Genomic DNA, 25,030 nt, shown 5'->3' on the forward strand with positions numbered 1-25,030 from the left:
TTCAGCACTGTATCTCTAAACTAAACTATAGATTTTCAGTAGATCACTAACATAACATCTCAAATGACGCACAACAAAAAGTTACGGTAAAATATCATTTAAGAAAACCAAAATTAACAACCAAGCAGTTAGATGAGATGAACAAACTAATTTTGATTCAATTAAATTTGAATTAGGCATTCACAAATCCTTGTAAGGCAGCTGAATCTTCAAAGCTTCGTATTATTGGCCATGACTAAAAAATAAATCACTGTTCGGAAAAGTAGCCTAAGAATGCCAATGTAGTTCGAAGTGTCGCATCCTACCTGAGTTATTCCCACTGCCCCTCGTTCTGAAGCACAAGTCATACTGTAGATTTAATCAGATGGAATATCATTTTAGCACTTAGAATGAAACAATGCACAATTATCAATCTTGTATTAACGATTGATGTTATCAATGTTCAATCAATCAACGCAGGAGGATGAGGGGAGATCTTACAGAGGTGTATAAAATCGTGAGAGGAATAGATCGGGTAGATGCACAGAGCCTCGTGCACAGAGTAGGTGAATCGAGGATCAGAGGACATACAGTAGGTGCAAGGTGAAGGGGAAAAGATTTAATAGGAATCTGAGGGGTAACTTTTTCACACAAGGGATGGTGGGTGTATGGAACAAGCTGCCAAAGGAGGTAGATGAGGCTGGGACTATCCCAACATTTAAGAAATGATTAGACAGGTACGTGGATAGGACAGGTTTGGAGAGATATGGGCTAAACGCGGGCAGGTGTGACTCCATCATCATCATCGGCGGTCCTCTCCTCTCCATAGGGTGGTCTACTTGCGGGTCTGCAGATGTCTGTAGAGGCCGATCCGCGATCCACACACTAGTGCAGGTGGGACATGTTGGCCGGTGTGGGCAAGTTGGGCCGAAGGGCCCGTTTCCATGCTGTTTCACTCTGTGACTCGATTCCTACCTTTGCTTACAGTGCCGTCGACTGGTTGGACGTGACATTTTAATGTGCAGCTTTAAGCCTTCAGTTCTGTATTTGCAGCAACTAGTTACTGATGGAGTCATTGAATCTTTCTTCGTTCTTTCAGTAATATCTTATTTGAGGTTTATTGTGGTACAGTGTTACAACAGTCAGCAGCAGTTAACCCCTTCACTACTGTAGCATTCTGTACCTTGTTTTAAAATACTGTATCATTTTCACTTACTTACATTCTATATATATATTAAAAAAACGTTCATTCTTAATCTGTGTGTGCAGTAACATCATGTATTATTATTGCACAGATCATTTACTAGCTGTGATAGTAACTTTATACTGCAAGTAATTTTGTTATTAAAGTTTAAAGATTCCTCTAAAAACCATTGCAACAAATGTGCTTAATCTGTAGATGCACAAAAAACACCCACTTTGCCCTGTTTTGAATTTAACTTATTTTTGGTATTATTGTATTTCCGTGACGTTTCTTTGAAATATTTCTACTGCAAATCACCTTTGCGCATGACAAGATTTTCTAGTTAGAAGTCTTAGTACTGATTCCGGTGCCTATTGAAAGCGACTATCTAATCGTAACTTTACAAATGATCCTAACTTATAACGAGCGGTAACAAAGGTTTTTTTTTATTATCACATTCAAAAAAACATTTAGAGTTTTAATTAATCTATTGAAATTCAACTCCACTTAAAGTTTTCAATGCTTCCTTGTGACGTGGCTATGTTACACCTGGAAACGCACTCTCCCCATTTCTAAGCAGGTATTTTGCCTTGAAGAAATGCAAATGCACCAAGGTTCAGCACAGTCAGAAAAAACAATTGTGTGTGTGTGTGTTTTCCCACAAGCCAATGTCTCTCGGGTTACAGGGATGAGAATTTAAAGAGTGGTCATATCACTTGGAACGTCGTTTTTCTTCATGTTTTTCGATATGTTTTTATGGATGAGTTTCCAGCGGTAGGCACTTCTGTTCTTCCTTGGGTGGGATATGTTTTCTTTCTCCTCGTCTTCAGCCTTCTTCCTGGCCTTTTGGTAATCGCTTCTCTCTTCGACCCTTGAAAGCAAAATTGAGAGAGCTGCGTTAAAATACAGACCGCGGAGGACTGACGCACAGCACAATGTTAGACTTTTTTAGATGCAGCGCGGAAACAGGCCCTTCGGCCCGCCTGGTCTGCGCCAACTAGCGATTGCCCCGTGCGCGCTAGCACTTCATCTGCCATGCATCTGCCCACTCCCCCAACCTGTCCAAGTCACCCTGCATTCTCATAGCATCCTCCTTACAGTTCACACTGCCACCCAGCTTTGTGTCATCTGCAAATGTGCTAATGTTACTTTGAATCCCTTCATCCAAATCATTGATGTATATTGTAAATAGCTGCGGTCCCAGCACCAAGCCTTGCGGCACCCCACCAGTCACTGCCTGCCATTCTGAAAGGGACCCGTTAATCCCTCCTCTTTTGTTCCTGGCAGACAGGAAACATAGAGTACGGATTAACTGGTCCCTTTCAAAGCGCTAGCATGGTGTTGTGGACCGAAATTATTTGATTGCTCATTGCTGCAGCTCTGAAAGGGAAATCCAGGTGTTCCCGAGATATCTACATGAGATAGACACAAGAAGCTGGAGTAACTCAGCGGGACAGGCAGCATCTCTGGAGAGAAGGAATGGGTGACGTTTCAGGTCGAGACCCTTCTTCAGACCCAAAATGTCACACATTCCTCCTCTCCAGAGATGCTGCCTGTCCCGCTGAGTTACTCCAGCTTCTTGTGTCTACAGTCGAGAACCAGGATGGGGGAGGGACAAACCCAAAAACCCAGATTTCAAGGACGTTCTTTTAGGAAGGCGATGAGGGGGAATTTCTTTAGTCACAGGGTGGTGATTCTGTCGAATTCTTTGCAACTAAAGGCTGTGGAGGCCAAGTCAGTGGATATATTTAAGGCAGAGATTAGTACGGGTGTCAGGGGTGATGGGGAGTTAGGCAGGAGAATGGGGTTAGAAGGGAGAGATAGATCAGCCATGATTGAATGGTGGAGCAGACTCGATGGGCCCAATGGCCTAATTCTGCTATCACATGATCTTATAATCCTATGAAGGCAGGAGAATGGGGTTCAGAGAAAAAGATAGATCAGCCATGATTGAATGGCAGTGCAGACTCGATGGGCCGAATGGCCTAGTTCTGTTCCTATGATGACTTATGAACCATTGGAGTTAGGTGAATAACTCTTGCTGAGTAGTTTAATCCAGTGGATATTCTACAAAGCACTTTTCACAGCTTTCAGCTTTCAGCTTTTACCTTAAATACCACTTTTCCACATTGAGGCCCAGCAAGTCTCCTGGTATTCCAGCTCTGGGCCAAAGCCAAGCCGGGAGTCTCCTCTCAAGAAGAAGTGTGGTTGCAGCAATCTGAAACAACATTCACCTGTTAGTGGTTAAACTACCTCCTTTTAAGAGTCAATCAAGCGTTGTATTGTCAAATGTCCCGAAACAGAACAATGAAATTCTTACTTGCAGCGGTAACAACAACTATCTAAACATTATACTACTCTATAAAACCCATAATAAACAACAGAATAAGTGGAGATTAGAATGAACACTTTTAAATAATATTGTGATTTTCTACTCCTGGTTCCATACATGTCTGGGCCTATTAAATCCTTACGTCCAGAGCCTGTGTGTTAGTTCTTGATTAGTTCGAGTGTCAGAGGTTATGGGGAGAAGGCAGGAGAATGGGATTAGGAGAGAGAGATAGATCAGCCGTGATTGAATGGCGGAGTAGACTTGATGGGCTGAATGGCCTAATTCCCGCACCTATCACTTATGATCTTATGATCTACATCACCAATGTAGAAACAAGGATCTGCAGATGCTGGTTTACAAAAACTTTGAATGACAATGCATAATAATTATAAATGAGAAATTAACTCGTTACAATATCTAAACATATTACAGTAAACCTTCATTATAATGAACCATGGGTGGGGGGTAATGGTGTCTGTTATTGCCAACTGCCTGCGATAACTGAGTAAGGTATTATCATTGTATAAAGGGAGATCTTACAGAGGTGTATAAAATCATGAGAGGAATACATCGGGTAGATGCACAGAGTCTCTTGCCCAGAGCAGGGGAATCGAGGACCAGAGAACATAGGTTCAAGGTGAAGGGGGAAAGATTTAATAGGAATCTGAGGGCTAACTTTTTCACACAAAGGGTGGTGGGTGTTTGGATCGCGCTGCCAGAGGAGGTAGTTGAGGCTGGTACCATCGCAACGTTTAAGAAACAGACAGGTACATGAATAGGACAGGTTTGGAGGGATATGGGCCAAACGCAGGCACGTTGGGACTAGTGTAGATGGGACTTGTTGGCCGGTGTGGGCAAGTTGTGCCAAAGGATAGAGTGTCTACTCTGGATGACTCTGTGATCCTACCTAGCAGAAACAAGCAACTGCAGAAAGAATACAAGGTGCTGGAGTAACTCAGCAGGTCAGGCGGAGTCTCTGGGGAATGTGAATTTGTTTCCAGACTCTCGGTCTGGAACTGGGCCTGGAATCGGGGTGAGTTGATGGCCTGCTGGTAGCTGGGGGGAGGAGAGACGAGGATCGGCGGAGTCGATGGTCGCGACCCGTGGGTGGCCGGAGTGAGGATAAGGTGCGTCGGTGGCGGAGTCCGGCATGGGTGGCATGGGCATGTATGGGTGGCGTGGGCATGTATGGGTGGCATGGGCATGTATGGGTGGCGTGGGCATTTATGGGTGGACTGGGCATGTATGGGTGGCATGGGCATGTATGGGTGGACTGGGCATTTATGGGTGGCATGGGCATGTATGGGTGGCATGGGCATTTATGGGTGGACTGGGCATTTATGGGTGGCGTGGGCATTTATGGGTGGACTGGGCATGTATGGGTGGACTGGGCAGGCGGGGCTGCATGCGGCGTGAGCCAGCAGTGGCATCGACGGTTATTCGCAGGTCCGTCCGCTAAGACCTAAACCAGTTATTAGTTTGGTTCAGTTTGGTTTATCATCAAGGTACAGTGAAAAACATGCTAATCAGTCAGCAGAAAGACTATAGTATACATGATTACAATCCAGCCGTCCACAGTGGACAGATTATTGATAAAGGGAATAATGTTTAGTGCAAGATAAAGTCCAGTAGAGTCCGATTAAAGATAGTCCGAGGGTCTCCAATGAGGTCGATCGTAGCTCACCACCGCTTTCTAGTTGTTGATAGGATGGTTCAGTTGCCTGATAACAGCTGGGAAGAAACTGTCCCTGAATCTGTTCTGATGGGACTGGGGGGGAAGAGGGAATGAGCAGGATAAAGATGTCCGGTAAAACGAGGATTTACAGCACAGGATTTTCCCTTGCGTTGATCATGCTTTCAGTGAAGGGGAATTCAATCCACCTGATGGTAGACACAATATGCTGGAGTAACTCAGCAGGTGAAGCAGCATCTCTAGAGAGAAGGAATGGGTGACGTTTCGGGTAGAGACCCTACTCGAGCATTTTGCTGAGTTACTCCAGCATTTTGTGCCTACCTTCGATTTTAACCAGCATCTGCAGTTCTTTCTTACACATTCAATCCACCTGATGCTGGCTTTCCCTCGCACTAAACGTTTGTTCCCTTATCATGTATCTGTACTCTGTGAATGGATCGATTGTGATCATGTATTGTCTTTCCACTGACTGGTTAGCACGCAACAAAAGCTTTTCACTGTACCACGGCATACGTGACGATAAACTGAACAAAAACAGCTATCTTATTAATGTTTAAGATGGAATGGCAGATGCTGGAAAAATGGAAGGTAGACAAAAATGCTGGAGAAACTCAGCGGGTGAGGCAGCATCTATGGGCGAGGTTTCGGGTCGAGACCCTTCTTCAGACTGATGTCAGGGGAGGGGGCAGGTCACATACAAAACAACAAATAAATAAATAAATCATGAATATAAATAAAATTAAATTAATTCTCTCGGAACTCCTTGCGACTTCACGCGGAACGCTAGCGTTCCAGGGAACACCGGTTGAGAAACGCTGCTTTGGAGTGTGGGAGGAAATTGGAATTCCTGGAGAAAACCCACCCAGTCACTGGGTGAACGTCACAACCTCCGTACAGACAGCACCCATAGTCAGGATCGAACCCGGTTCTCTGGCGCTGTGAGGCAGTAGTTCTACCGCTGCGCCACCGTGCCGCCCTTGCAGTTCATCCAGTACTGTATCTCTTTTTGGTATAAACCAGCGTCTGCAGTTCTTTGTTTCTGGTCTCGACCGTTCCTTCGCTCCATAAATGCTGCCTCACCCGCTGAGTTTCTCCAGCATTTTCGTCCACCATCTTATTAATGTTACACCATTAACCATGCAGGTTTAAAAAATACAAAATTCTTAGCGAGGGCCACAAATTAATTAGGAATGAAAGCGTTTAGAGGGAAAGGAATTGTGGACACTACCTGAGCTTTCCAGAGCGATTTTCTTTCACTGACAACTCGATAGTGAGTGTCTCCCATGAGAGCGATGAATAGATTGAGCAGAAGGACAAAGCCAAAGCACATGTACACCATGTAAAGGACAATGATGATGTCAGGGATCTTGATATCAGGAGGGCCAGGCAGTTCAGTCAGACCCATCATCAGCTGGAACAATGTGAAAATAGTGATGGTAAAGTCCCTGAAGTACAAGTAAGTGTTGGGGTCCAGGGCTTGAAAGTGAACATCGAAACCTATGATGTTTTCAAATACAAGCAAACGATTAAAAGATGAAATAAAAACCAACTGGAGTTAAGCAACAAGCAGAATATAGACCAAGACAAGCCCGCGGATCTTTCAACGAGTTACCGACTATCAACACTGCAACTGGACATTCATTAGGACTCTCGTTTACGGGCAGCACGGTGGCGCAGCAGTAGAGTTGCTGCCACACAGCGCCAGAGACCCGGGTTCGATCCCGGCTACGGGTGCTGTCTGTACAGAGTTTGTACGTTCTCCCCGTGACCTGCGTAAGGGTTTTCTCCGGGTGCTCCGGTTTCCTCCCACACTCCAAAGACGTGCAGGTTTGTAGGCTAATTGGCATTGGTAAAATTGTAAATTCTTGTAACTAATCAATAATATCACACAGAGAGTTGTGAATCTGTGGAATTCTCTGCCTCAGAGGGCAGTGGAGGCCGGTTCTCTGGATACTTTCAAGAGAGAGCTGGATAGGGCTCCTAAAGATAGTGGAGTCAGGGGATAGAGAAACATAGAAACATAGAAAATAGGTGTAGGATGAGGCCATTCGGCCCTTTGAGACTGCACCGCCATTCAATATGATCATGGCTGATCATCCAACTCAGTATCCTGTACTTGCCTTCTCTCCATACCCCCTGCTACCTTTAGCCACAAGGGCCACATCTAACTCCCTCTTAAATATAGCCAATGAAATGGCCTCAACTACCTTCTGTGGTCGAGAATTCCACAGATTCACCACTCTCTGTGTGAAAAATGTTTTTCTCATCTTGGTCCTAAAAGATTTCCCCCTTATCCTTAAACTGTGACCCCTTGTTCTGGACCTCCCCAACATCGGGAACAATCTTCCTGCATCTGGCCTGTTCAACCCCTTAAGAATTTTGTAAGTTTCTATAAGATCCCCCCTCAATCTTCTAAATTCTAGCGAGCACAAGCCGAGTCTATCCAGTCTTTCTTCATATGAAAGTCCTGACATCGCAGGAATCAGTCTGGTGAACCTTCTCTGTACTCCCTCTATGGCAAGAATGTCCTTCCTCAGATTAGGAGACCAAAACTGTATGCAATATTCCAGGTGTGGTCTCACCAAGACCCTGTACAACTGCAGTAGAACCTCCCAGCACTGAGCCTTGCGGTACCCCACTAGTCACTGCCTGCCATTCTGAAAAGGACCCATTTACTTTGCTTCCTGTCTGCCAGCCAGTTCTCTATCCACATCAATACTGAACCCCCAATACCGTGTGCTTTAAGTTTGTATACTAATCTCTTATGTGGGACCTTGTCGAAAGCCTTCTGAAAGTCCAGATATAACACATCCACTGGTTCTCCCTTATCCACTCTACTAGTTACATCCTCGAAAAATTCTATAAGATTCGTCAGACATGATTTACCTTTGATAAATCCATGCTGTCTTTGTCCAATGATTTCACCACTTTCCAAATGTGCTGCTATCCCATCTTTAATAACTGACTCTAGCAGTTTCCCCACTACCGATGTTAGACTAACTAGTCTGTAATTCCCCATTTTCTCTCTCCCTCCCTTTTTAAAAAGTGGGGTTACATTAGCTACCCTCCAATCCTCAGGAACTACTCCAGAATCTAAAGAGTTTTGAAAAATTACCACTAATGCATCCACTATTTCTGGGGCTACTTCCTTAAGTACTCTAGGATGCAGCCTATCTGGCCCTGGGGATTTATCGGCCTTTAATCCATTCAATTTACCTAACACCACTTCCCGGCTAACCTGGATTTCACTCAGTTCCTCCAACTCCTTTGACCCCGGTCCCCTGCTATTTCCGGCAGATTATTTATGTCTTCCTTAGTGAAGACAGAACCAAAGTAGTTATTCAATTGGTCTGCCATGTCCTTGTTCCCCATGATCAATTCACCTGTTTCTGACTGCAAGAGACCTACATTTGTTTTAACCCATCTTTTTCTCTTCACATATCTATAAAAACGTTTGCAGTCAGTTTTTATGTTCCCTGCCAGTTTTCTTTCATAATCTATTTTCCCTTTCCTAATTAAGCCCCTTGTCCTCCTCTGCTGGGCTCTGAATTTCTCCCAGTCCTCTGGTAGGCTGCTTTATCTGGCTAATTTGTATTCTTCATCTTTTGTTTTGATACTATCCCTGATTTCCCTTGTTATCCACGGATGATCTACCTTCCCTGATTTATTCTTTTGCCAAAGTGGGATGAACAATTGTTGTAGTTCATCCATGCAGTCTTTAAATGCCTTCCATATGCATATCCACCGTCAACCCTTTATGAATCAATTGCCAGTCTATCTTGGCCAATTCACGTCTCATACCCTCAAAGTTACCTTTCTTTAAGTTCAGAATCCTTATTTCTTAATTAATTATGTCACTCTCCATCCTAATGAAGAACTCAACCATATTATGGTCACTCCTGCCCAAGGGGCCACGCACAACAAGACTGCTAACTAACCCTTCCTCATTACTCAATACCCAGTCTAGAATAGCCTGCTCTCTCGTTGGTTCCTCTACATGTTGGTTTAGAAAACTATCCCGCATACATTCCAAGAAATCCTCTTCCTCAGCACCCCTGCCAATTTGATTCACCCAATCTATATGTAGATTGAAGTCACCCATTATAACTGTTTTACCTTTGTTGCACACATTTCTAATTTCCTGTTTGATGCCATCCCCAACTCCACTACAACTGTTAGGTGGCCTGTACACAACTCCCACTAGCGTTTTCTGCCTCTTAGTGTTTCGCAGCTCTACCCATATCGATTCCACATCCTCCAAGCTAATGTCCTTCCTTTCTATTGCGTTAAATGGGGAGAAGGCAGGAACGGGGTACTGATTCTGGATGATCAGCCATGATCATATTGAATGACGGTGCTGGCTCGAAGGGTCAAATGGCCTACTCCTGCACCTATTGTCTATTGTCTATCTTTCAATCGATCAATCACAGCTTTTATTTTGAACAGTGACATTTACCGCATCTTACTCAACTCAAAATATTAACATGGCTTTTCTCTCTACACATACTGATGGTCATGTTATTCATTCCCGGTATATTATTCAGGTATATTTTGAATGGTTTCATTTCTACCGACATAATGCATAATTTACCCACCTGCACCGAATCCTATAATGACAATTATCAGAACGTAACAAAACCTCATAAGATCACCAAAGATCATCTGGGAAGAGAGAAAGAAAACAGATAATTAGTTTCGGTCTTGCAATTGGATTATGATGGTACGTTTGAAGGTATTCCAGGAGCAGATTCATGGGGCTGTCCCACTGTACAGATTCAGATTCAGATTCAACTTTAATTGTCATTGTCCGTGTACAGTACAGAGACAACGAAATGCATTTAACCCGTACGAGTTAATTCAAGAGTCCTCCCGAGTTTCCCCTGATTCGAACTCGGAGAATTATGGTAATAGCCGCTCGTCGGTACTCGGGGCTCTCGTGGACATTTTTTCAACATGTTGAAAAATCTTCACGAGTCTTCACGAGCTTATTGCGTTTCCCGAGTACCTGCCGTTAGCGTTACGAGCCACTAAGAGACGTCCCGAGCTCCGACGTACCCGCTACATACATTCTACGTGCTTACCACGAGTTTAATTTTTTTTTAAACTCGGGAGAACTCTTGAATTAACTCGTACAGTGAGACAGGCCCTTAAATTACTCAGAGCTAGATAGGGCTCTTAAAGATAGCGGAGTCAGGGGATATGGGGAGAAGGCAGGAATGGGATACTGATTGGAGATGATCAGCCATGATCACATTGAATGACGGTGCTGGCTCAAAGGGCCGAATGGGACATCAGGATCTCGGTTGAGGAAGATAGACACAAAATGCTGGAGTAGCTCATCGGATTCAGGCAGCATCTCTGGAGAGAAGGAATAGGTGACGTTTTGGGATGAGACCCTTCTTCAGACATCTATGACTGAATTGATACAACTGGTATTGAGATCATCGAGTAGGAAGGAACAGCAGATGCTGGTTTACACTGAAGATAATTGAAGTCAGTTCTGGATAGGGTTGCCAACTGTCCTGTATTAGCCGGGACTTCCCGTATATTGGGCTAAATTGCTTTGTCCCGTACGGGACCACCCTTGTCCCGTATTTGACTGCTACTACTTGGGTCGAGGGGACTGTCGGGTCGGAGCGCCACGTCCCGCCCCGCCTCACCCGTCCCGACGTAGTGCAGCCCATGGAGTGCAGCAGCAGCAGCAGCAGCAGCAGCAGCAGCAGCAGCAGCGCCTCGCCCGTGGCCCCATCGGTCGGCAGCCCGGCCAGCTGTCCGACCTTCGGACCTTCGCTTACCACCGACACTACCACCCCTCCTTCTCATGGCCGATCACGAGTTGGACTTTGCGCGCGATGTCGCGTGGACCAAAACTCCTCAGCTGGCCCGCCGGCTGGGCTTTGTGTGCAGTCCAGCACCCGGGCCAACTCATCATTCACCCAGCCACGGCCGAGTCGGTCAACGAATTGCCGTCGGGAATTTGTCCCGTATTTTGACCTTTTGCCCCTTATTTGGGAGTGAGAGTCGGCAAGCCTATTCCTGGAGCAAGCGACAGAGGAGAATGCACTTGAACTGACCTTTTGTATCATGATGCAGAGAGGACCGAGTAACTTGAATCCACGGGCAAAATAAAGAACGTTACACCAAGCACTTATCAGTGCGTACGCCATTATAACCGTTTCCCATTCGTGGTTCAGAACTCTCAGTATCATGGTGATTAATACAAAGCAAGCATAAACAATCCTGCAAACAAAGATGAGAAAACTAATTTTACATTTGTGGCAAAAAGAGACAAGTGCTCTTACATGATGTCCCTGGTGTAACAACAAGTTGTATTTTCACCATGGCTTTCATTGCTAAGTTGCAGTGTCAGAGTCACACAGAACGGAAACAGGCCCTTCGGCCCAACTTGTCCATGCCGACCAAGATGCCCCATTTACGTTAGTCCCGTTTGCCTGCCCCCCCGCGTTTGGTCCACGTCCTTCGAAGAGTCGCTGCCTCAAAAAGATTGAAAGATCCACAACAAACCTGGCCGCGCACGCATTTCACCCCTGCCATTGGGAAGAAGGTACAGGAGCCTGAGAAATGTAACGTCCAGGTTCAGGAGCAGCTTCTTCCCTGCAGCCATCAGGCTATTAAACACAACAACCTGGAGGGTTATTGGCCAAATACGGGCAGGCGGGACTAGTGTAGCTGGGACATGTTGGCCGGTGTGGGCAGGTTGGGCCGAAGGGGCTGTTTCCATGCTGTGTCACTCTATGACTCTATAACATAGAAAATAGGTGCAGGAGTAGGCCAATCGGTTCTTCGAGCCAGTACCCCGTTCTTGCTTTCTCCCCATATCACTCGATCCCGTTAGCCCTAAGAGCTAAATCGAACTCTCTTGAAAACATCCAGTGAATTGGCCTCCACTGCCTTCTGTGGCAGAGCATTCCACAGAACCTTCAAATGAGCTCTGAATATGTAGACTTGGGAGCTTTTGACCTTGCACTATTATTGTCTGTGTATTTGTTTGCTTGCTTTTTCTCATGGTGCCTGACCTGTTTGAGTTACTCCAGCACTTCGTGTCCTTTTGTGTATTAACAAGCATCTGCAGTTCTACATTCTGACCTTGGAAATAATTTTGTCTCTTCACCGACAATACCTCCTTTACAAAAGTTTTAATTAAGTTCTAGGTGCGGCACGACGGCGCAGCGGTAGAGTTGCTGCCTTACAGCACCAGAGACACGGGTTCACTCCTGACTGCGGGTGCTGTCCATAGAGAATTTGGCCGTTCTCCCTGTGACCGCGTGGGTTTTCTCCGGATGCTCCGGTTTCCTCACACATTCCAAAGATGTACAGGTTTGTAGCTTAACTGGCTTGTGTGAATTGCCCCTAGTGTGTAGGATAGAACTAGTGTTTAGGTGATCGATGGTCACCGGTGGATCCAAGGCCTGTTTCCACACTGTATCACTAAACACGATTTTAGTGCGTGGACAGATGGAGTGAAGCTGTCTCTGCTCAGAGCATATTGTACACCACTCTATACTGCACACCTGTGGTCAAACCACAGAAAAGCAAGCTTACAGAGACTTAAAGTAGCTTATAATGATGCCATGAGAATATTGCTTAAGAGACCTAGATGATGTAGTGCAAGTGAAATGTTTGTGGCTGCAGGGATCAATACTTTACAAACTGCCTTAAGAAATCTTATGTATAAATGTATTTGTCGGATTAATGACCTGATCAAACATAAGGTTTAGCACCACACGCTACCAATCCCAGCTGTGGAGACACTGGTATCATTGTCTCGTTGTAGGACACTGATTTTTTTTAATTCTTGACCTTAAACCTTGTATTGTGCTTTTTTATGTAATTGATTGTGCCTTTTGTATGCAATTTATTCTATGTAATGTCTTATCTTGGGTCCAGGCCCTATCACAGGTGGGGAGGGGGGGGGGGGGGCTCATGCCTGTCTGCTTCAAAGGGACCTTGATTTGGGGGCCTCTAAAATTGAAATTGGCCTGGGCCTCAGTTCATCTATGAGAGGGCCTGCTTGAGTCTGTAATAAAAAGGAAGTAGGTACATAGGTCACGGACTTTGATTAGTACTATTCTCACGTTCTGTACTGTTTACAAATGATATAAAAAATTTAAATAAAAACATTGAAAGGATGTTTGGGCAGGTACGTGGATAGGAAAGGTTGAGAAGGGATATGGGGCAAATGGGACTAGCCCTTGGTCGGCATGGACGCGTTGGGCCAAAGGGCCTGTTTCCGTTCTGTGTGACTGTAAATTCTGCAATAACACCATGGTAATAAATTGTTACAAACAGAAAACTATTTCATTCAATAAAAGTTTATAACGCACCACAATAGAGTTTGGGAAAAAGATCAAAGCTAAAAGGTGCATGTCTTACATTGTAATGTGAAAAGGTCCTCCAGTTACAGTGTTTCCAAAATACTTTGCAGGTCCTATATGAATCAAACGTGGAATCTGTGAAGATATGGAAGAGATGGATTAGTTTTGCTGTGTGAAGATAATCATAAGATCATAGGTGTTAGGAGCAGAATTAGATCATTCGGCCCATCAAGTCTACTCCGCCATTCAATCATGGCTGTGCTATCTCCCTCTCCTGATGGATCCGCAAAGTCATTCCTTCTCCCACATCCTCGAATAGTTATTATCGATCACACAGCAAGCCAATTCCCCCACAGTGTTTAGATACAGATAACTTGCAAGTATATCTGTGGAATTCGCTGCCTCAGAAGGCAGTAGAGGCCAATTCACTGGATTAATTTAAAAGTTAGATAGAGCTCTAAGGGCTAGCGGAATCAAGGGATATGGGGAGAAGGCAGGCACAGGTTAGTGATTGTGGATGATCAGCCATGATCACAATGAATGGCAGTGCAGACTGGAAGGGCCGAATGGCCTCCTCCTGCACCTATTTTCTATGTTTCTATCTACAGTGAGTACCTACATTTCCAAGATAAAATTGCACTAACATTTCCATCATGAATAAAAAAGAGTTCTCAGACAGAGTTGTCCAGAGTTGTGTAGGAAGGAACTGCAGATACTGGTTTATACTGAAGTTAGACAAAAAATGCTGGAGTAACTCAGCGGGGCAGGCAGTATCTCTGGAGAGAAGGAACGGGTGACGTTTCATGTCGAGACCCTTCTTCAGACTGAGAGTCAGGGGAGAGGGCGAGATAGAGATATGGAAGGATAAGGAGTGAAACCGACGGATCAAAGGGGACGATGCTTGGTGGTCTATTCATAGAGAGGCTTTAGAAAAAAATGATACAATGTAGGAATAGTCTACTTTTTAACAGCGTGGCGAGATGGAAATGTACAATTTGCAACAAACCTCTGTGACGAGGATCAGTACAGCTCCGACAACAGTCAGAATTTCACCGGCCAAACGGGCAAAATCTTCAGCTGATACATAAGCTTCCTGGAAAAAATAATGTGCACAGGAGAACAATATTATTAGCTTTCCTCAACATTACGGAAACCCTCTGCTTATTTCAATTAAACCTCGTTTTCAGGATAAGACATCAGAGCAAAATTAGGCCATTCTGCCCATCGGAGCTACTTTGCCGTGTTCAATCATGGCCGATCTATTTACCCTCTCAACCCCATTCTCCTGCCTTCTCCCCGTAACCTTAACTTATCAATTGTTTGATTTCTGGAATGATTTTAATGTCTTTTTGAGCATTAAAAACAAAGTTCCCAAAAGGAGTTTTGATAAAACTAATTGAAAGTTGGAAACCAACAATAGATGGCAAATGGCTAAACAACAACATGCTGGATTGGTACAATTCTGGATTGGGACAACTTCATACTTAAGAGACCAATGGTGTAAGATTCACAAATTCCTCTTGTATAATTTATAAACAGAATGCGGTGTGGAGAAACAGTGTATCGTCTCCATGGGTAAGTACTTATTGCAAGTAGAATATCAGGGCTGCATTTATTTACATTCTTGATGATAGAAACATAGAAAATAGGTGCAGGAGGAGGCCATTCGGCTCTTCGAGCCAGCACCGCCATTCATTGTGATCATGGCTGATCATCCTCTATCAATAACCCGTGTTTGCCTTCTCCCCATATCCCTTGATTCCACTAGCCCCTAGAGCTCTATCTAACTCTCTCTTAAATCCATCCAGTGACTTGGCCTCCACTGCCCTCTGTGGCAGGGAATTCCATAAATTCATAACTCTCTGGGTGAACATTTTTTTTCTAACCTCAGTCTTAAATGACCTCCCCTTTATTCTAAGACTGTGGCTCCTGGTTCTGGACTCGCCCAACATTGGGAACATTTTTCCTGCATCTAGCTTGACCAGTCCTTTTATAATTGTATATGTTTCTATAAGATCCTTCTAAACTCCAGTAAATATTTTACCAATGATCTTGGTAAAATAAATAAATGTAACAGGCAGCACGGTGGCGCAAGTGGCAGAGTTACTGCCTTACAGCGCCAGAGACATGGGTTCGATCCTGACTACGGGTACTGCCTGTATGGAGTTTGTACGTTCTCCCTGTGACCCCGTGAGTTTTCTCCGGGTGCTCCGGTTTCCTCCCACACTCCAAAGACGTGCAGATTTGTAGGTCAATTGGCTTTAGTAAAATTGTAAATTGTCCCTAGTGCGTGAGATAGCGCTAGTGTGCGGGGATCGCTGGTCGGCGCGGACTCGGTGAGCTGAAGGGCCTGTAAATTGGACAGGCATATGGGCCAAACGTGGGCAAATGGGACTAGCTTAGATGGGGCAACATGGATACAGTTGGGCTGAAGGGCCTGGTTTTGTGCTGAATGACTCTACAACTCCACGAATCAGTATCTCCTGGGCGACAGAATATCAGTATCATTTTGAGACTGAAAATATTATTTCAACATAAAGCCTTAAATATCATGGCTAACAACAGAAAAACAGGTCATAACAACACAGTAGAGATTCCACAAAAACTTGTTAAGATAACACTGACATCTATTTGCTCTTGCCTATCACCAAGCAGATAATTCCATGGTCGAATTACCAAACATTTTGACTTTTCTACTCATTAAGTAACTTGCTGGACAGTTGAGAAGCATTAAGGTGGTAATTTATAGAAGATTCCTTGTAACTTTAGCTTGTTAGCAGAGAATCACTTCCTTGGATAGTGTTTCTAAACCAGGAGTTGTCGTGGTTTTGTTAGTAGTTTCCATATCTCTACAACCACTGCTATTTTTGTTTCAAAAAGCAGGAATTTTTACCTCAGGCTCATAACCACATGACAGCGTGACTAAATAGCAGCTGGGGACCTTGCATTGATGTCTTCCCTTCTAGCAATACATTTAAGGCACATTACTGAGAAAGTGGGAAAACATAGAACTAGTGGGAATGGGTGAACGATGATCAGCATGGACTCGATGGGCCGAAGGGCCTGTTTCCATGCTGTATCATTAACAAACCTGTTACACTATCCCAGTCAGATTCTGCATTAACAGTGAAGGGTGGTGGGTGTATGGAACAAGCTGCCGGAGGAGGTAGTTGAGGCAGGGGCTATCCCAACATTTAAGATGTAGTTAGACAGGTACATGGATAGGACAGGTTTGGAGGGATATGGACCAAATGCTGTCAGATGGGACTAGTGTAGCTGGAATATGTCGGCCGGTGAGGGAAAGTTGGGCCGAAGGGCCTGTTTCCACACTGTGTCACTCTATGACTCTAAGCAGAAAAGATTAACATCGGTCGATCCCTTGCTTGGGATCGCTCCAACCACCGCCTGCAGACTACATCGGGAGCTTGCAGTCTCGGGAGAGGCTAGTCGGGAGCTCTAATGATGCAGGGGCTCGACCAGTCCCAACCCATTGTCCGATTCACCTCCAAACCTGTCCTATCCATGTACCTGTCTAACTGCTTCTTAAATGTTGGGATAGCCCCTGCCTCAACTACCTCCTCCAGCAGCTTGTTCCTTCCCCCCGATGCAGGAACTGATTGCCCCGAAGCCCTGAGCCAAGATTGTCTCGTCAACGGAGTGCTCGAGGTCCCCGACCATGGGAGAGCAAAGAAGGGAAGAGATTTGAACTTTTTTTTCCGCCTTCCATCACAGTGTGGAATGTGGAGGAGTCACTGTGGTGGATGTTTATGTTAAAATGCATTTTGTGTGTTCCGTTGCTTTTTATTTGTATGACTGACTTGGCAAATGAAATTCCTCGTATGTTGCAAAACACACTCGGCTAATAAAGTATTATTGTGACTGTGATTGTGAATGAAAACGGGAAAATAGTGCATGAGAGAAGTTGGCCAAGGAACATTCGATGGCCAATCATGGGCATCAAGCCAGCAACACAGAAACAATGGAGACACAAGGAAAAGCAGAGGCAAACCACAAAGTGCTGGAAGAACTCAGCAGGTCAGGCAGCATCTGTGGAAGGTCCCGACACAAAACGTCGCCTGTCCATTCCCTCCACAGATGCTGCCTGACCCGCTGAGTTCCTCCAGCGCTTTGTGTATCACTGGAACAACATTTCATTGAGAGAAAGAAACTTGAATTAAAAAAACACATGGAATGGAAATAATGCTTGGGAACATAAAATAGCATTTTGCAAATCTTATATTATAACTTTAATTGTTAATTCTTACTGGTGATAATTTTATAAAATTATGTGCCTAGATGAAATTTCACAATCTGAGGCACGTTTTCTTTTTAAATTACTTCCTTTATCAAACTAAATTTTACAAGGATGTATGCTGGTAACAATCTATTTGTTATTCTCCATTGTCATCCTTAATCTGTAAATTATGCATAATTTAATTGTGCATAATTTCCTCCCACATCCCAAAGACGTGCGGGTTTGTAGGTTAATTGGCCTTCTGCAAATTTGTCCCTAGTGTGTAGGGAGTGGTAATGGGAGAACATAGAATTAGTGTGATCAATGGTTGGCAGGGGCTCAGTGGGCCGAAGGGCCTTTCTCCATGCTGTATCTTTTAATCAATCAATTAATTGACTAACTAGATTTAATTAATGTCACTGTGTGTAAGTGGGTGGTCGAAGCAAGAGGGGCAATTGATAACAATATGGAGAGTATAAAACTGGGTTCAATTAGTGTAACTGGGTGGTTTAGTTTAGTTTAGAATGGCGCAGAAACAGGCCATTCGGCCCACCGTGTCCACGCCGACCAGCGATCCCCGTATGCTAGCACTATCCTACACCCACTAGGGAACATTTACAAACTTTACTGAATCCAAGCAACGTCTTTGGAGTGTGGGAGGGATCCGGAGCACCCGGGGAAAGCCTATGCGGTCCTTGGGAGAACGTACAATTTCCATACAGACAAGCACCCATAGTCAGGATCGAACCCAGGTCTCTGGAACTGTAAAGCAGCAACTCTACTGTGCAGGGTGGTTGGTTAGCATGGACTCAGTTGGGCCAAAGGGCCTGTTTCCATGCTGTAACATGTTGATAAGTTCTAGGTGCAGAATTAGGCCATTTGATCCATCAAGTCCACTCTGCCATTCAATCACGGCTGATCTATCTTTCCCTATCAATCCTATTCTCCTGCCTTCTCCCCATAACCCCTGACACTCGTACTAATTAAGAAGCTGTTAATCTTCGCCTTAAAAATATCCATTGGCTTCCACAGCCGTCTGTGGCAATGAATTCCACAGATTCACCACCCTCTGACCAAAGAAATTCCTCCTCATCTCCTTTCTAATGGTACGTCCTTTTATTCTGAGGCTATAGCCTCTGGTCCTAGACTCTGCCACTAGTGGAAACATCCTCTCCGCGTTTAACTCTGTCCAAGTCTCTCACTGTTCAGTAAGTTACAATGAGGTACCCCATCATCCTTCTAAACTCCAGCGATTACAGGCCCTGTGCCATCAAACACTCATCATATGTTAATATGATCAGCATCAAGTAACCCTTGCATCCCCTCTCTCTCCACCCCTCCCCCACCCAGGTTGTTGTACTAGAGCGATCTTATTGAGTCTCATTGTCTGTAACCCGTTTTCATCTAGCCCACAGCTAACAATGGCCTGTTCCTTTTATCATCGTTACTTTTTTGCATGTCTTTAATTCATTTGTTCTATATCTATATAACTAAAAGTCTCATTTTGACCACTTCCTGTCGGCGCTGTATATTGACTTTGGAAAAAACGCTACTATATATCGCTATGACTTTTGGCCATCTTACTCACAGTCCTCCTCCACTGAGGCTGCCCCAAGGATTTTTCCGATCGATGAAAAATAAAAAAGTTATGAGTGTTTAAAAAATCTTGAGATCAGCTGATTTGTCTTCTCGCTTGACAATCACCACAATGAAGGTAACGCCTCTTCTGGGGGGGGGGGTGGGGGGCAGGACTATAAAACCCAGGATTGCTGGACATGAGTCAGTCACTCTGGAAGATCGCGAGGGAGAGTCCACAACTGTGATTCTAAGCTGTGAATCAACTGAACTGTGAGTCTGCAATGTACTTGCAATAAATGATTTGTTAGCCCTTAATGACAATGCAATGAGTTGTTTGGCAATTTGGTGGCCTGCACTCTGACTGAAATGCTACAAAATTGAGTTTGGTGGCCTGCTCTCTGCCTGAAATGCTGTGAAATTGAGTTTGGTGGCCTGCACTCTGCCTGAAATGGAATTTCAAGGAATAGCCGTGAGTGAACTGCCAGCCCACCAGCCCTGAGTGACTGAGCTGCCAGTCCACTAGGCCGGAGTGACTGAGCTGCCAGCCCACCAGGCCTGAGTGACTGAGCTGCCAGCCCACCAGGCCTGAGCTGCCAGCCCAATAATCCATTTGGCCCACAATGCCCATACTAGCCCTTTGGAAACCAATCTCTTCGGCCCACAACACCCATCTTCTGTCTACCTTCGTTTTTTTCCAGCATCTGCAGTTCTTTCTTAAACACTCAGTCTGAAAAAGGGTCTCGACCCGAAACGTCACCTATTCCTTTTTCTCCAGAGATGCTGCCTGTGCCGCTGAGATACTCCAGTATTTTTGTGTCAACCTTTGGTTGAAACCAGCATCTGCAGTTCCTTCCTACACATCGTGTTTCTCTATCTAACTACACAGATAATAGATCCCTTATGGTCTGTTATGAAGAGTCCACTTTCGACACTTACATTCAGGGGCTTCGGGACCATAATGGTGATGTTGTCCCCACCCGGGCCGGCTGGTGCAAGAGGGCGGTACACGCAGCAGACAGTAAAAATTATTGTGTACAAAAAGTAAAGTGCAGTCCACAGTAAGAAATATTTGAATCCATAATTCGTCCACTTATGATGCAGCACTTCTTTCACTGGGGTGATTTTTAATAGCTTTCGGGCCTTGAAGAAGAACAAAAGACAAGATACCATTACTGGTTGCATCACCATGTAATTCCTCTTTATTTTAGCTTGTTCAGCTTTCACAAATATACACTGAGTATCTCACATGCAACGGCACACTTTCATTTAGATGGCGCCGAGAAAATAGAGGAAATATCCCAAGGTCTGGTTTTGTCACGTGTACCGAGGTACAGGGAAAAGCTTTGTTTTTGGGGCTCTTAAAGATAGCGGAGTCATGGGATATGGGGAGAAGGCAGGAACGGGGTACTGATTGTGGATGATCAGCCATGATCACATTGAATGGCGGTGCTGGCTCAAAGGGATGAATGGCCTACTCCTGCACCTATTGTCTATTTTGCATGCTGTTCAATTATAGCAGATAGTAGTATACATAAACACAATCAAATCAAACACCGTTACATGGATAGGACAGGTTTGGAAGGATATGGACCAAACGCGGGCAGGTGGGACTAATGTAGCTGGGATATGTTGGCCGAAGGGCCTGTTTCCACACTGTATCACTCTATTGCATTAGGTAGAGTGAAGGGAAAGATACAGAGTGCAGAATATAGTTCTCAGCATTGTAGCGCATCAGTTCCAGTGACAAAGTCCAATGTCCGCAATGGGGTTGAGGTGAACCGGACAGTATCCTAGCTTATGAATGGACCATTCAGAAGCCTGATATCAGAGGGGAAGAAGCTGTTCTTGAGTCTGGTGGTGCTCGCTTTCAATCTTCCGTATCTACTGCTCCAACGAGAGCGGGGAGAAAGTCAATGACCAGGGTGGGAAGATAAGGTCTTTGATTATGGAAGAGAAACGCTGAAGATAAAATGTAAGAGAGGCCAGGGAGAGTAGGAGAAGATAAACATTGAGGTGATGGAGATGAGATGGAGGAGAACAAACCAAATATCTACATGGTGGATTCCCTGGTAAAATCAATCCCAAAGCCACAATGGCTGGAAACAAGTTCTCTGCCCTAAATCAACCTCTTGGAATCCTGTACAATATCTTCACCATCTCATGATCTACTGTTAGACACTTCCTCAGTGTGTATCTTGGTCAGCTACTGTCATAAGGTCATAAGGTCATAAGTGATAGGAGCAGATTTAGGCCACTCTGCCCAATAAGTCTACTCTGCCTTTCAATCATGGCTCCCTCATAACTCTCCCTCCTAACCCCATTCTCCTGTCTTCTCCCCATAATCCCTGACACCCGTACTAATCAAGAATCTATCTATCTATCTCTGCTTTAAATATATCCATTGACGGCCTCCACAGCCTTTTGTGGCAAATAATTCCACAGATTCACCACCCTCTTACTAGTGAAATTCCTCCTCATCCCCTTCCAAAAAGAACGTCCTTTAATTCTGAGGCTGGGGCCTCTGGTCCTAGTTTCTCCCACTAGTGGAAACATCCTCTCCACATCCACTCCATCCAAACCTTTCACTATTCGGTAAGTTTCAATGAGGTCCCCCCCTCATCCTTCTAAACTCCAGCGAGTAGAGGCCCAGTGCCGTCAAACGCTCATCATATGTTAACCCGAATCATTTTTTTAAAAACTTTAGAATTAGATTAGCTATATGCCAATCCTCAAAATAATACCGTTATCAGATACTATTATCTGATCAGGTAATACTATACGAAAATACAATCAAGTCAAACTCAAGTACGTAGGGAGGTACTTCTTCCATTGTCAGAGTGAGGCCACATGCATGTTGGAGGAACAACGCCTCATATTTTACTTGGGCACCTTACAACCCAGCGGAGGTAGACAAAATGCTGGAGAAACTCAGCGGGTGAGGCAGCATCTATGGAGCGAAGGAATAGGCGACGTTTCGTGTCGAGACCCTTCTTCAGACTGATGTGGGGGTGGGGGGGGAGGGGGCGGGAAGAAGAAAGGAAGCGGAGACAGTGGGCTGTGGGAGAGCTGGGAAGGGGAGGGGAAGGAGGGAGAAAGCAAGGACTACCTGAAATTGGAGAAGTCAATGTTCATACCGCTGGGGTGTAAACTGCCCAAGCGAAATATGAGGTGCTGCTCCTCCAATTTACGGTGGGACTCACTCTGGCCATGGAGGAGGCCCAGGACAGAAAGGTCGGATTCGGAATGGATGGGGGAGTTGAAGTGCTGAGCCACCGGGAGGTAAACCCAGATAAACCCGGGAGATTACAACCCAGCGGTATCATGATACGTTGATGCCTCTAATTTCAAGCATTCCCTCTTTCATCCCCTCCCCCACCCTAATCATCCTACTAGTTCCACTGTTTGCATCCTTTCATTATCACCTCCACCAGCCAACAATGGGCCATTGTGGGCTCCACCCTTCCTTGGTCATCACTTGCCGGCCCTGATTAGTTCTGGCCTTTTCCTACCTCCAGTTCCCTCCCCGCTACTTTAAAGTCTGAGGACCCAAGACATGGCCCATCCTTTTCCTCCAGAGATGCCGCCTGACCCACTGAGTGTCTCCAGAACTATGTGTCTATCTTCAATAATGTTCACTGTGAAGAATTGTTGGCAATCGGTGTTCTTACAATCTCGGCATATAATCCTCGCACATAAACGTCACTCACCTCTTTCTTCTTACTTGAGCACAAGATGTCTAGGACAGAAAGCTCATCTCCCCAGGTGTCAATTCCAGTAAGATCATACAAGGTGGACGACACTGGTCCAAATGCCCAATAAATCTGCTTTCTCTTCTGCATGAAATGACTAAACATCTGTTAGAAAAGCATACAATGAAATCTATCTCCATTCAAACAATTACCAGTAATAAATTATCTTTATAAGGTCACCTTAAGGGAAAGTTATACAGACACTCCCAGACTTACATAAGAGTTACCTCCCGCGGACCCTTGCGTTAGTCCCATGTTACGCAAGTCGGTAACGAGAGTGCCACAAAGATCGCATTGTTCGATGCGGAGAACACAGGGGAGAGCTCTGGCGTGGAGACCAGGGGTGGATCTCTGATGTGGAGATCACGGTGGGAGCTCCGAGATGGGGACCAGGAGGGGAGCTCTGACCTGGAGACTCGGGGAGGAGCTCTGACTTGAGTGCCACGGGGTGAGCTCCGAGATGGGACCACGGGGGGGGGGGCGCCGACTCGGAGACCACGACGGAGAGCTCCGAGACTGGACCACAGAGGGGCTCCGAGATGGGACCATGTAGGGGAGCTCCGGCGTGGAGACCACACAGGGGACGCACCCACAAGAACTGCTGACTGCTTTGTGGAAATGGTCACTTGCACAGTAGCGCACGGCTACCGAGACTGCAAGATGCACAACTCGGAAATAAAGCTTTGGGCTTAAAGAACTGCTTACGTAAGTGCGAGTTTATGCAAGTCACAAGTCGGGGAGTGCCTGTATTACCAGATCTACCAACCACATAGTCGGGGAGAGAGGTCAGCATAAGTACAGTGTAACCACTAATATTCAAGCTTAGTTTGTCTGATAGGTAAATCAAATACAAAATAAATGGATTAAGTTCACTGCATTGTAGAGATACACTGTTCAGTGATATAAATAAGCAGAACTACAGATATACAAGTGGTTCTAACAAACAAGGTTTGGTGTGTTAACTCTCGTAAATATTCATGTCTTGTCCAACTCAATATATATCAAAGACCAGACCCTCGGACTATCTTTACTTCGATGCAGAGGATCAACCAGCCCCGACATGGGGTTCGATGGCCGGTGCGGGGGAGCTGACATCCCCCCCCCCCCCCGATGCAGGAGCTGAACGCCTCGATGCGGAGGGCACAAACGCCGCCGCTACGGGAGTCAAGATCGTCCCGTCAACAGAGGGCTCAAGGCCCCCGACCGCGGGAGAGCTGAGGGAAGAGATTTTAAACTTTTTTTCACCTTCCACCACAGTGAGGAATGTGGAGGAGTCACTGTGGTGGATGTTTATGTTAAAATGTATTTTGTGTGTTCCGTTGCTTTTTATTAGTATGACTGACTTGGCAAATGAAATTTCTCGTATGTTGCAAAACATACTTGGCTAATTAAGTATTATTGTGACTGTGATTGTGATTTTAATCGGACTTTATCTTGCACTAAAACGTTCTTCCCTTTCTCCTGTGTCTGTACACTGTGGCTGGTTCGATTGTAATCACGTATTGTCTTTCCGCTGACTGGTTAGCGCGCAGCAAAAGCTTTTCACTGTACCTCGGTACATGTGACAATGAACTAAACTGAATGGGTTGGCGGTGAGCCAAGGCGCGTGTTTCCATGCTTGCATCTCTAAAATAAAAAAAAGCTAATCTAAGCCAAAATTGAATGGAAGATTTATTTTTAGAAGGTAGCCAAAAAACTGCCCTGAGCCAAAACGTCAGAGAGAGATAGATTCTTGATTAGTGCGGGTGTCAAGGGTTACGGGAGAATGCGGGAGAATGGGGTTGAGAGGGAGAATAGATCAGCCACGATTGAATGGGGGGGGGAGTAGACTTGATGGGCCGAATGGCCTAATCTTGCTCCTGCAGCTCATGAACGTGTGTTACCGTGAATCATTAACTCGCCGTCAAAAACTAATCGTTATCAACGGCGAGGCAGAAAAGCGTCAG

General features: G+C 45.1%; 1 protein-coding gene across 2 annotated transcripts in view; it reads right to left on the reverse strand.

The window, feature by feature from the left end:
• Positions 1-905: 905 nt before the first annotated feature.
• LOC116979608 (transient receptor potential cation channel subfamily V member 6-like) overlaps positions 906-25,030 on the reverse strand; it is an 88,348-nt gene continuing 64,223 nt past the window's right edge. Inside the window, exons 7-15 of one of the 2 annotated variants that reach the window (XM_033031203.1) lie at positions 23,043-23,189; positions 20,272-20,475; positions 14,530-14,616; positions 13,582-13,658; positions 11,262-11,427; positions 9,783-9,849; positions 6,416-6,684; positions 3,271-3,380; positions 906-2,033 (exon numbers count right to left, since the gene is read on the reverse strand). In XM_033031203.1, the coding sequence (XP_032887094.1) occupies positions 1,859-2,033; positions 3,271-3,380; positions 6,416-6,684; positions 9,783-9,849; positions 11,262-11,427; positions 13,582-13,658; positions 14,530-14,616; positions 20,272-20,475; positions 23,043-23,189 (1,302 nt within the window). In that variant the 3' untranslated portion in view covers positions 906-1,858. The remainder of the gene's footprint in view (positions 2,034-3,270; positions 3,381-6,415; positions 6,685-9,782; positions 9,850-11,261; positions 11,428-13,581; positions 13,659-14,529; positions 14,617-20,271; positions 20,476-23,042; positions 23,190-25,030) is intronic. The other variant, XM_033031204.1, reaches the window with a different exon arrangement.

This window comes from Amblyraja radiata, chromosome 13, assembly GCF_010909765.2.
Source record: "Amblyraja radiata isolate CabotCenter1 chromosome 13, sAmbRad1.1.pri, whole genome shotgun sequence".
In the NCBI taxonomy this organism is placed as follows: domain Eukaryota; kingdom Metazoa; phylum Chordata; class Chondrichthyes; order Rajiformes; family Rajidae; genus Amblyraja; species Amblyraja radiata.